This window comes from Eulemur rufifrons, chromosome 24 (assembly GCF_041146395.1).
Source record: "Eulemur rufifrons isolate Redbay chromosome 24, OSU_ERuf_1, whole genome shotgun sequence".
In the NCBI taxonomy this organism is placed as follows: Eukaryota; Metazoa; Chordata; class Mammalia; order Primates; family Lemuridae; genus Eulemur; species Eulemur rufifrons.
In genome coordinates this window covers 32155836-32168601 of record NC_091006.1, presented here as the reverse complement: position 1 = coordinate 32168601, position 12766 = coordinate 32155836, and the positions used below count along the sequence as shown (strand labels likewise).

The following is a 12766-nucleotide window of genomic DNA, read 5'->3' as shown; positions in this document are numbered from 1 at the left end:
TACAAAGGCCAAATTTCATCCCATAAAATAATAATTTGATGTGCTTGAAAGAATAGCAAAGATTCCTGCATTGGATAGGAAGCTGAATTCCCTTCAGACTCTAATAACCAAACATTTTACTAATCCAAACAGCTGGAAGTAGCACCTAATAATTTAAAAAGATGTGATTCAAGGTGGGTGGCATCTTAATTCAGTAATCTATCAAGACTAATAAATAAAATTATATTTTAAAAATATTTTATGTTAGCAATAAAGTCTTAAAATGAAAAACATCACGTGCTATCAGTGGAACTATAAATTGTTACACTCATTCTAGAAATCAATTTGGCATTAAACATATTTATACCTTTGTCACAGTGATTTTTCTTTTAGAAATGTAATGTAACCTAAAAAATAACCTGTAATATGAATAAAAATTTATGCCCAAATAAGTTCACTGAAATTTTATTCACAAAAATACTTACTCACAACAGAATAGGAATGGTTAAGTAAATTATGATACCTCAATACAGAATATTAGACAACCATTAAAAATTAATAACATGGAAACTATATATTGCTAAGTAAAAAAAGAAAATTCAAAACTGTACTTACACCATGATCTCAAATGCAAAGAAAAAAAAATCTTATAAATTGATAGAATCTTCAAGAGCACAATCAGATAGTACATAAAAGGAGTCTTAAAAATTTTTTCTACCCTTTGACCCAGCAATTCTACTTCTAAACATTCATCAGAAGGAAACAGTTACAGTGGCACAGATACGTTATGAATAATCCAGTATTCTTCAGCATCACTTTGGGGAAGGCACAGTAAAGACATTTTGTTTCATTTGTTTCTTAAAATAGGACTTTTCTTCAGTAATGTATAGTTGTTGCTAAGTAAATACTTTAAAAGCATTCTGTAATATACAATACAATCATAATTTTTTTCTATTTGAATCTTTTATTTGGTATTAACTAGGTATTTTATCATAAGTAAACAGAGAGGTTTAGGTTCACTAACCAATAGTTTTCTTGAATGCATTTCAATCTTTTCCATGGCTCAAGACCATATAACCCCAAGTCCTTTTTACTTCAGTTTTTAACTCTTCTATGTTCCTGGTATCTCCCCATATTAACATCTCTTAGAATTCACTATTGTGCTGTCATTTTGAATTAAGATATGTTTTGAACTCATGGTGAATATTGCCTTATAAATACAGAACTGCAAAAATCTGGCTATTTCAACTTGTTTTACCCTTAGCCAAAAATATTTGTTCAATGTTTATTTTCATAACTTCTGAGTAGCAGTGCTATTTTTAGCAATGAAAGTTTTAAAATAGAAATATCCTTATATTCAATTAATTATAATACATAATCTGAAAAGCTATGACACAGCTCAAAACCATGCATACTAGAGAGATAGCCTGTTACTTTGAATCCCTAACTAGGAGCCCCCTACACCCTAGCTAATTAGACCACAAACAGACATCTGCTTTAAGAACAGCTAATCCCTGGGCTGGCTAGCAGCATATGGGATAGCAGAGCCCAATAGTCCTGCCCAACTTAGACAACATTAACTAACTCAATCAGATCTCTCTTGAGGTATTTGAATATAAGACACTAGTTGGTAACATGAATAAGAGCTGAAAGACAGAGAAAGGGCTTAAATTGAAGCCTAGATATAGTGAAACCATAAATAATTGGAAGTCAAGAATAAGCTGAAGCCAATGGTAAGCAGAAACTATGAGATCATCAGACAAGTAACAATGGGTCTGATCAGGGAGGGTCTTCCAGGCCATTAAAAGGATGCTGAAGAAGATGGGGAGCCTTTGGGAAGCTTGATACAGAAAACAGACACGATCTGATTTATGTTTTAAAAGGATCATTATGGCAGATGTACCAAGAGACTGTAAAGGGGGAGAGGCAAAGGTGGAAACAGAGATAATTAGTATTAAGTGTAATGCAGAAGGAAGACTGGCAATTCACACCAGTAGTGGAGGTGGCAAAAAGTGGTCAGATTTCAAAGTTAGAGCCAATGGATTTCTTGACAGAATGGATGCAGTGAAAGAGAAAGAGGGAAATCAGGAATGAAGCAAAAATTTTTGCTCTAAACAATTAGGATGCTGGATCTGCCATCAACTGAGAACAGGAAGGCTACAGCTGACACTGATTTGAGAGGAAGATTATGAATTCAGTTTGGGATATTTTGGATTCTGAGATACTCAACCTGTGTAACTCTACAGATTCAGAAACTTTTATTTCCCTATAGATATGATAAGACCCATGAACATATGAACTAGAAATTTCAGACTCAAACTGAACACATGGATTACGCAGATGGCAAATGAAGATAGTACTTATTTCCTAATGCTGAACTCTGAGCTCAATGGAATCAGATTTGTAGCTATTTTTGGAGATTAAGTCATAATCATGGAAGAAATTAACAGATTTTATGTATATAAATCATGCTTTAAGTTTATCTGGTTGCCTCAATATATGTCTGAATATCAATGTAGCTCAAAGAGGAAGGGATAGAACTCAAAGTGTACTTCGTTTACCCAGAAGATACAGAACCCCTGGAGGTGGAGACATATATACATGTCTCAGAATAAGTCTAAAAATTTTAACTCTGTGACCACATTTTGAACAATGTTTGAGTTCATCTAGCTCTGTGAAAGTATAATCTCATTCATGAAACTAGTGAAATCAAAGACTTAATTGTTTAAAAAATGCACCCCATCATAAACCTCATCCCTATACACAGTCTTTTTTTTTTTTTCAATTTAATTTTACAGAATCAAAGAGTCTAACAGTATATCTTGTTAGATACGGTATGTCCTCATAGTGTATACATTATTTCTTGTACAATGATATGAAATAATATGAGAAATATTCATGATAAATTATTAAGTGAACAGTGCAAGTTAAAAACAATAGTTTCATATTTTTCCCCACCCCCCCCTTTCCCGAGTCAGCACCTTCAAGTGTTACCACTCCCCAAACAGTGCGCAATGCACTCATTGTGTAGGCATACCCCCATCCCCTCCCCCACCCCCCACCTCAGTCTGACGTCCAATTGGTGTCGTTTCCAGATTTGTATTTAGGTGATGATCAAGGAAACCAATTTTCTGGTGAGTACATGTGATGCTTGTTTTTCCATTCTTGGGATACTTCACTTAATATAATGGGTTCCAACTCTCTCCAGGAGAACCATAGAGATGTCGTATCTTCATCATTCCTTATAGCTGAGTAATATTCCATGGTATACATATACCACAGTTTACTAATCCAATCATGTATTGATGGGCATTTGGGTTGTTTCCACATCTTTGCTATTGTGAATTGTGCTGCTATAAACATTTGGGTACACGTGCCTTTGTTACAGAATGACCTTTTTTCCTTTGGGTATATGCCCAGTAATGGGATTGCTGGGTCAAATGGCAGGTCTACTTGAATCTGTTTAAGATACCTCCATAATGCTTTCCACAGAGGTTGCACTAGTTTGCAGTCCCACCAGCAGTGTATTAGTGTTCCTGTCTCTCCACACCCACGCCAACATGTGTTGTTTTGGGTTTTTTTGATAAAGGCCATTCTCACTGGGGTTAAGTGATATCTCATTGTGGTTTTGATTTGCATTTCCCTGATGATTAGAGATGTTGAACACTTTTTCATATGTTTGTTAGCCATTTTTATATCTTCTTTTGAAAAATTTCTATTCATGTCCTTTGCCCACTTTTTGATAGGGTTGCTTGATTTTTTCTTGCTGATTTTCCTGAGTTCTAAATAGATTCTTGTTATCAGTCCTTTATCTGATGTGTAGTATGCAAAAATTTTTTCCCATTCTGTAGGTGGTCTGTTTATTCTCTGGACTGTTTCTTTGGCTGTGCAGAAGCTTTTTAATTTAATCATGTCCCATTCATTTATTTTTGTTGCTGCTGTGATTGCCTTGGGGGTCTTCTTCATAAATTCTTTGCCTAGGCCAATGTCTGTAAGAGTCTTTCCTACATTTTCTTCTAGAATTCTGATTGTATCACGCCTAAGGTTTAAGTCTGTTATCCACCGTGATTTGATTTTTGTGAGAGGTGAAAGCTGTGGGTCCTGTTTCAGTCTTCTACAAGTGGCTAACCAATTCGCCCAGCACCATTTGTTGAATAGGGATTCTTGTCCCCACAGTCTTATAATAGTCTAGCATTAGCATTTTACCAATTTTTAATTTTTAACAACTCCATGTGTTATTAAACAGTGAAAGTTATATAAATGTATACTTACTAAAATTCATGGTAGTAACTAAAATTTATTTATTTATTTTTATTTTTTAGAGATAGGGTCTCACTCTGTCACCCAGGCTGGACTGCAGGTGGCACGGTCATAACGCACCACAGCCTCAAACTCCTGGGCTCCAAGCGATCCTGCCACCTCAGCCTCCCAAGTAGCTGGGACTATAGATACACACCACTGCGTCTAGCTGTATTAACTTCTAATGATACAGGGATTCAACTGATCTAACTCAACTACTTTAAATTATCTGTACCAGTCTAAGGAGAAAAATGATTTGTATATATCTAATTTATTCATATTTTATTAATAGAATATTCTTCACATTTATATAAAGCTTATGAGCAAAACAATGATGCTAAATACTGTTCATTTAAGAAAAATATATGGTTGAATTGGTTTATAACATAGACTACCAACAAATATCATTTTGAAGTAACATGTATAATTTAATGGTTTAGAAAAGGCAGAGAAAGAAGGCTGGGTACACAGGAACTCCTCTACTGAACTAACCAAGGATTCCATTGTAACTGCAATGCAAGATCAAAGAGAATAAAACAAGGAGCTCTTGCAGGAAGCTCTGAGATAGATAGATAGATATAGTATATTCACTTGTTATCAATCAAAAAAACAAAGGTAGGTTATCCCAAAGTCCAACCAACTCTACCAAAAGTAAACTTCATTTACTAGATGGCAGATCAGAAAAAAAGCTTAAGGAAAAAAACTTATATTTCAGGGGCCTTGTGAGAACATTTTGGCCCTCATGGATCCAATTCAGTTTTAAATGTAACATATAAAAAGTACAATAAAAGCACATTAGATTTTCCTCAAATCTAATGAACCATCTAAGGAGGTTGTCAAACACCACATATATTGTAGCTGCAGGGTATCACTTTCTGAAGGTCTTCACTTCAAAGTCTATGATCTTGTTTTAGAAGGCCCCTCTCCACTTCTGGCACATGTTGCTGTCTTGGCCAACTAGCTGCCCTCTAATAGCAAAACAGAAAGTGCAGGTATGTCATCAAGATGGTCCCTAGTCAACAGTAAGGGCAATCACAGTTATCTGACCTCACCCTCCACAAAGCCAAAACAAAAAACCATACAAACACAACAACTGGGGATAGCAAAAGTGGCCATTGCTATGTTGTTCCATACCTCATAGGAAAAGTTGTGAAATTTGATGGTTTATAACCAGACTGTAATAACCCTTTTATCTAAAGACCAAGACCCTGCCTCAGGCCACTATGAGGTCCTTACCTAGACTGCTTTGGTCACCTCCTCAATTTCATTCTAATCCCTTTACAATCCTTTCTGGCCCCTACTGAGCCCCCCAACCTCATTTCAAGGCACTATCCCCTTTATTCACTACATCCTAGCCATAACACAGAAGCATCCTTTCAGTTCCTCAGGCAGGCCAAATCTTGGCAAGAGTCTACTCTCCAGATCTGGGGTGCTCTTCACAGGGCTCTTCATCCTTCCTAAATATTACCTTCCTCACAGAGGTTATCCCTAATCACATTACTTTTAATCACAGCACCCTATCAGTCTCCTTTGCCAAAATTTTCTCAGATATAATTTGTCTATTAGTTGTAAACTCTACAAAGGCAAGAACTATGTGTGTTTCATTCACAACTCTACACTCAGAGACTTCCATAATACCTGGTATAAAATGAGCATTTAATAAATACTTGTTAATTTACTTATCAGTAAACTTCAACAAGACAGTTGATAGTCAAAGATTAAGCAAAAAGGACGTTGAGCAAATAAAAATATCATAAGACCCAAGTACTAAAATTCAAGCATCTCCATTCAACACAGAATGAACTTCTCTTACTTTATACATAGTTCTAATTAGGTTGGTTGTTTCATTTCCAAGTATAGCTGATCAACTACAATGAGAGAAAAAGGTAAACAGAAAGGAACAGCCCAAAAAGAAGTACATTTCAGAGAAGGTTCTCAAACCCCAACATATCAAAGGCCTCTATCTAAGGCATCACTATGTACCAACCTGGTAATATCTGCTTTTGATTAAATGATTCACCTAGTCAGTAAGATAATTCTGATTCATGCTCAGGATCTTGTCTTAAAGCTAAAAGGTGCATATCACATTTTAGATTGATTTCTAAAGATTAACCAAATAATGTGCATGCAGGGATAAACACTAAAATATGAGATAAATAATAATATGTTGAATGCCCATTATGGGTCCAGGTCATTAAATTATTTCTGACTTCCACCCCTAGCCTCTATGGTAGATATTTTCACATTTGCAGATGAGAAAACTGAAGTCAAGAAAGGTTAATTTGTTTATGGTTATAATCAGGAAAGTATCTGAGAATTGAAACCAATCTGTTTAACGTCAAGACCACACTTTTCCCACATTTATCATCCATTACTTTGCAAATATATCTAATATGAGAATCACCTAAGCTCTTGTTAAAACTAAAAATTCCTAGACTCTTCTCCTAAGGATTCTGGTGGGGTCAAAAATCACCAAAAAATCTTACACAAAAGATACTAGAGGAAGGATACTTAAGAACATTTGTTACTACATGTTATATTTAAAACTTAATGTTATTGAGAATGAAATCTTAATAACTTTATAGTAGTCAGACATAGCTATGAAAGAGATTTAAAAGATTCCTTTTTGAGTACATAGTTGTAATCCTGGGCCTTTAACTGTTAACAGTATAAACTCAAGTTGGAATTCAAGAATATCTCTTCAATTAATTACTCTATAGAGTAGTATTATTTAAAGTTATGTTATTATTAGAATAGTATTTGATTAGTTATTTACCATTAAATAATTACATACAATTTACTTTTCACCATTTAGTCCCTGTATTCCACTTAGCTAATCACATAAAACTTTAAGTACTAGTCAATTTCATCTCTCTTGGTAGGCAAAAACTCAACATTGAACTCTTTGGACTGAAACATCATGCAAATTTTCAAATTCAAATATAGTAAAACTTTGAAACCTCAGTTCATTATCATATTTCTCACTTCTTCAAGGAAAGCTATCCATTAAGAAGCTTTAGAAGTTGGTAATCCTTCGTATTACCAAAGACATGTCAAAGCTATAATCAAATTAATTTCTTCCCAAATTGTAAGGAATAAGAAAAACCTTGGGGGGCGGTGGGGGGGGAAGTATACCTTAATTTGAAAATTTCCTCACAATTACCAAATTTCATTTAAAAAAAAAAAAAAGAGGTGCCATTTGTCTTTTCAATGTGGTAAGTGTTCTATTATAAAATACTGTTTGCCTTCATTAGGAGGTGCAGAAAGGGAAGAAAACTGGTTCCTTTTGCAATTCTGACAAGATCTAAAGATGTATGCAATTAACTCATTTATTCAGAGAATATTTCAGGACCTATAATATTCCAGACACCATATTAAATAGTAGAGAAATAAAGACCAATAAACACAATCCCTGCCCTCAAGAACTGTACAACCTGTGACGAAATATCAATAATCCCAAAAACAAATCTCAAAAAAAAGTTAAATCTCTAAAAATGGAATATTTCTTACATGTTATGCTGGGTGGAGGAAAGAGGTAGGAATTACAAAGTTTAAAAAACTTGCTTAATTGAAGGGATTCTGTAATTTCGATAAATCAAGTTCAGGTCTAGTACTAACCACAGAATCTAGTAGCAGTCTTGAGATACGCATTTCAAGACAGACAAATTTTTATTACCTCTACCATTTGAAAAGTCAATAAACACTAAAGTGTTCTTGTGATGTCTCCTAGGCAAAAATCATATTTTACCCGAAAGTAGTTTCCAAACTTTTTCAAGTTTCACATTTCTAAATCTTCAATCTTCCGAGGCATATCTGAGACAAAACAAGCAAAGATTGGTGTCCCACAGCCGTTGATAAAAACTTGTGTTGAAGGATGAGGAATTATTTGTGGAGATGGTAAAAAGATTACACCTCAGGAGAGAGTACATGAAGAGACAGTAATTTAGTGAAATTAGAAAAGAATAACATTAGAAACAAACCTCAGCAAAATAACTTGGCTCTATGACAGGACTTAAATTAGAAGTCAAGATTACACATACTATAGCAAAGCTCCAAGTTTGATTCTGATATAGGAGGGGTATGAAGTAAGATGAGAACAAATAATGTCAGTTATAATGACAGATTAGGTAGGAAATATTGGCCTAAACCAACTTGTACAAATTTATTCTAAGGGATAAAGGAATGCCATAATTTTAAAATAGTAACGAATCTGGCTGATACCACCTAGTCACTTTTTCCCTCATCTTCATTATATGAGAAGTCACCACCAAAAAAAAAAAAGGAAATCCACTTTTAACTGAATTGTAAGCTCAAGCCTTTTAAGTTACATGTATATAAATATTATGCAATGATATGAATTTATCATTTCCCTCCCTTCCTTCCAATACCACTTTCCTCAAAATATGCTTCTGTACAATATTTCTCCACATTGCTACATGCAAATCTAACAATGAAAGAAAATATTAATACTTAGCCAGAAGAATGTCAAGAAAGAATACTGATCACGAGAGAAGTACAAAGTGTAAGTCTGATTTGGGGTTAATATAAAAATATTTGTATTAAAGACCACATTAAAGCAGACTTGATTTAGGGAAATTAAACATTTTGCATGCTATGTCACCAAAATCTGACTATGCCACAAAACTAACCTACCAAATATAAGGTAACTTACTTTCTCACATCACAAGGATACGCCAATCATGTCACATGAGAATGATCTCTCAAATAAAGAATAATACTGTAATATATTAAGGTGGAAAAAAAGAGTAGAAATAGTCAACTGAAAAGGCCTACCCAAAAGTTAAATCTGTGAAAAACCTATGGATAGATCTATATATCCTTCCAGGCTGATCTGGATTACAAATGATTCCATTTACACTATCATTTACTAGCAAATTGGTAAGGGAAGACTACTTTGATCAGTTCCTTAGTCAAAAAAAAAAAGGAAGAGGGAAGTGGTAAGTTTAGCCAGTCTTACTACAACTGTTTTAATAGCTCTTCCCATTTATATTTAAAGGCAGGAAAAACTGAACAGTTGTAGTAACACATAAGCACCAATTCCAAAAACTTTTACAGGTGTTAACTGGGCTACCTACGGGCAGAGTATGCCTAAGAATTTTGCATGACAGAGTCATGTAAAAGAAAGTTTTGTATTACTATACCTATGGCACCACAAAACAGGCTTAAGTGTTTAATACTGAAAGATCCTTATTTTCATCAAAATATTTCACACAGTAATTTAAGCACATACAAGTTGTCTAGAAATGAGAAAATAAGACTGAAGTGCATCATTGTTAGGTTTGAAAATGGCAGTTCTGATTTTGTAGTACTGTATTTTACACCTGTGTTTCTCAAAGTGGAAAACTGTATCTGAGAATAATTAATAAAGCCTAATATTTATTAACCACATTACCACACAGTATGATGAATTCTTTGTATTTATTATCTCATTTAATCCTTAATAATCTTAAAAGGTAGGGACCATAACTGCCCCCATCTGAACTGAAGGGGCAGAGATAAATAATTTATCCAAGAAGTGGCTGAGACAGACTTGAACCTAGAGGCTATAATCTCTCCTGGAAGAGAAGCTGTGGAGGAAGATCACAGAAATATTAACTCCCAGCGCAGACAGGAATACTGTTTATCAGTGGCAGACAGTCCCTTTATCTCCTGGAATAGAGTGGTTTTCAACCCTCGCTACACATTAGAATCACCTGTAGGTTTTGTTTTGTTGTTGTTGTTTTTTTTAAATCTATCGATGCCTGGATACTTGGCCTTGGCTATCACTCAGTAGTTGGCCTTCAATTAGCCTGGAGTGGGCAGGGCTTTTTTTTTTAAAGCTCCCCAGGTGATTCTAATGGGCACCTATGATTGAAAAACACTTAGCAATTCTTTCCCACTCTAAGTAGCCAACTACAATCAAATTCACTGATCACCTATGTGGTTCTGAGCACTTTGACTACTATATTTTCTGTTTACCCAACAAAGTGCTTAGCTTTTCTTCTCTTTAAACTGAGTAAACATTACAACTATAGCTGCACCCTTTTAAATAACAAAATTTTGCCAGCTTTTCTTTGACATGAGGGAAGTAGTGGGAAAGGTAGATAGAGAGCATTGAAAAAGTTTGGAAATCCCTTCTTTAAGCACTCACATACTCCTTGGGCTTACAACAACGGAAAGTCAAAACTAAAAATTAAATGGTGGGTTATGAGAATAAAAAAGTTCTGTGATATGTGTTTAAAATTTAATATCTGATATTCGGTTATATTTCTTCCTTAAGCTAATGATGACAAAACACTGAGAAACTCTCACTGTGGTGAGAAATTCCATTGTCTTGTCATGGTGCTGTGATAGCAACGATGCAGTGTTTTTACCCTGTTAAGTCACCTGAATATAAACTAACAGGTGCTAAAGGAAGCAAAGCACTACATAAGCATACTCAAACAACAATATGTCTGGTCATGTCACGTATTGAAAAATGCAAGGATTCTGCTGACAAGCTTATATGAGAAGTCTTACTGTTTCACTAAGTTATTCACAGCACAGCCCACTCGCCCTATACCAAAACATAATGAAAATTGTTCCAGACACTCGGACTTGTTAGCCCTTTTATTTTACTGAAAAGTGCAGAGATATCTGATGAGTATGGAAGTTTAATCTGTGATTTGAACGACAGATCTAAAATGAAAGAGTATCAAGTTGTACAAAACTCTGGACTTCACGGAGAAACATTACAAAACTTCCTGCTTCCGGACAGCTCATAATTTGGTTCAAGTCTTCACATTCCTTTATTAGTCATGACCTTTCAGAAGGCTCTCGTTGCTTATTGTTTGAATCATATTGGACTTTTAATGTTGCTACTCGGACTTACAGGAACCAAGTCAAGAGGCCATCCTGGAGTTCATGCCCCAAGGAAGGACTCAGTCCACAGGGAGCCCTCAGTAATCTGGGCTTGATTGTTAAATCATGTTGATTTAAAAAAAAAAAAGTTATAAACATATCTTTCTGCATATCTCAAATTAATGTTCACCTGTATGTTTTTATCACATACAATTACAGGAACTTGCATTAGTCCCACAGAAATTAACCGTTGGAAAAGGGAGAAAACCTGTGGGTCTGTGTGAAACACACACGCGACAGTGAACCTTAGTGTCGCTTGTCACTGGGGTCTCACACGGCCCAGATCTGGCCTCTGAGCCATATGTCACTAGGCTCCAAAGCACAGAGAACCACAGGGTAACTGGGCGAGAAAACAAGAGGGAGGCTCCTCGTAAATACACGTCCTTCCACCCCGAAGCCGAAGCGGTGGCCCAAAGAGCAGACCCTAAAGGAAAACCTTCCCTGCCAGGCTCCGTCGCATCGCTCGGGCCTGCAGGGCCTGCCAAAAGGGGCGTGTGGAGGAGGAAGGGCAGTGTCTGTCCCCACTCCGGAGACCCAAACAAATGAAAATAAAGCAAGTTCGCACTTCCTGGTCGCCTACTCTTCCCAAAGGCCCCCGACCCCAGACGGCCACCAGAGAAAGGGGGCTCCCGAGGAGTCAGCGGGGCCCATCCCAGCCCCGCGCCTCCCGTCCTCGCCCTCGCCCTCCTCCGGGCCTTACACGGTGACGTGACCGGAGCCGCGGACCACCACCGGGTCCGGCGAGTACTTGAGCAGCTGCTCCTCCAGGGCCCGCTCCTCGTCCTCCTCCTCCTCGTAGATCTCGTCGAAATCCGCCATCCTGAGCCTCCGACTCCCCCTGCCCAGAGGGGCCTGACTCCGGGGGCCGGCGCCGGGGGACGGGCTGGCGAGGCGGCGGAGGCTGAGGGGAGTCGCTGCGCTGCCGGCTCAGAGGCCGCGGAGTTCGCTCCTGGCTGTCTCCGCTCCGGCTACAGAGGAGATGGGGTCCAGGCCGTCGCCACCGCCGCCGCCGCCATTACCATCAGCAACAACAACAACACAATGTCAACATCCGCCCGGGGGCCGACACCTCCACCAGCACCGCCGCCGCCCGCCGCCGCCGCCGCAGCAGCAACTCAGGCAACCACAGCAACAGCCGGAGCCACCCGCAGCGGGAGCAGCCGGCTAAGGCATCGCGAGACTTCCAGGAGTGCGGGCGGGCGCGAGCGTGGGCGCGTGGGCGCGCGGGCGCGCGGGCTGGGAGAGCCGGCGAGCGGGCGCGCGCACGTGCGGCCTCGCGCGCTCCCGGGCGGCGGTCCCTCCTCCGCTTCCACACGCCACGGCGCCTGGGGCGCGCGCTCCCGCCGGCGCGGCCCCGCCCTCCCGCTCCCGGGTCTCGGACTGCGAAAGTGGCGGCTCAGCGGACTGAAGGTCGTGACCCCGACTCAGAGAGCAGGGCTCGGAGCGTCCAGTGGGACATGCAGTTCCCCAAAGTCGTCTCTGACCAAAACAAACAACCGAAAAGAAAAACCCTGGTTGGAATAGAAAATTGTTCGTGCGTGTGATTGCCAGTTTATCTAATAACAGAACCTCGCTTTTCGCCAGTTTT

At 38.2% G+C, this 12766-nt stretch overlaps 1 protein-coding gene across 1 annotated transcript in view; it reads right to left on the bottom strand.

The window, feature by feature from the left end:
* Nucleotides 1-12303, bottom strand: part of CHIC2 (cysteine rich hydrophobic domain 2) — a 36261-nt gene extending 23958 nt beyond the window's left edge. Inside the window, exon 1 of the mRNA XM_069457704.1 lies at nucleotides 11879-12303. Within this exon, the coding sequence (XP_069313805.1) occupies nucleotides 11879-11997 (119 nt within the window). The 5' untranslated portion in view covers nucleotides 11998-12303. The remainder of the gene's footprint in view (nucleotides 1-11878) is intronic.
* Nucleotides 12304-12766: the final 463 nt, after the last annotated feature.